The sequence below is a fragment of the Penaeus monodon genome, chromosome 15 (assembly GCF_015228065.2).
Source record: "Penaeus monodon isolate SGIC_2016 chromosome 15, NSTDA_Pmon_1, whole genome shotgun sequence".
NCBI classification, from domain to species: Eukaryota; Metazoa; Arthropoda; class Malacostraca; order Decapoda; family Penaeidae; genus Penaeus; species Penaeus monodon.
The window spans coordinates 40,206,047-40,206,476 of NC_051400.1; the positions used below are offsets into that span (position 1 = coordinate 40,206,047).

Here is a 430-nt window from a genome sequence, read left to right on the forward strand (position 1 = left end):
CTGAGGGAGATGAAATAAAACGGGAAACCCGGTTTGTTCAATCATTGCCTTACAAACAAAATTTTTTCCCTTCAAAAGGGCAGATGTAATCATCTTTAAAAACCCTTTATAAAAGCTTGCAGATTTAATGATTTAAACTATTGTTTCATAAGCGGGGAACCCAAAACAATTTCCCCGGGGCCCCTCAGACACCCATCCCGGGTTTAGAGAAAAGGGATATTTTTGTGACTCCGGGTTCCCAGGGCATTGACAACAAAAGTCCCCTGCCCGCTCCCCAAAATGCGGCTCCCTTGTCCCCCCGCAAAAATTTTAGGGGCCCTATGGTTTTTCTATGGGAATTTTAACACACAAGATGCCATTCAATCCCATAAGAGAAAAAACCTTTCCCCAAAAATGCACAGTTTTTTTTTTCTCAAAAGATTTCTTTCAA

General features: G+C 41.4%; 1 protein-coding gene across 1 annotated transcript in view; it reads left to right on the plus strand.

The window, feature by feature from the left end:
• LOC119582366 (acetylcholine receptor subunit alpha-like) overlaps positions 1-344 on the plus strand; it is a gene marked incomplete at its 5' end in the record, with an annotated part of 90,882 nt that extends 90,538 nt beyond the window's left edge. The window contains 1 exon segment of the mRNA XM_037930580.1: positions 153-344. Coding sequence (XP_037786508.1) covers positions 153-344 — 192 coding nt within the window.
• Between the last annotated feature and the right edge of the window lie 86 nt (positions 345-430).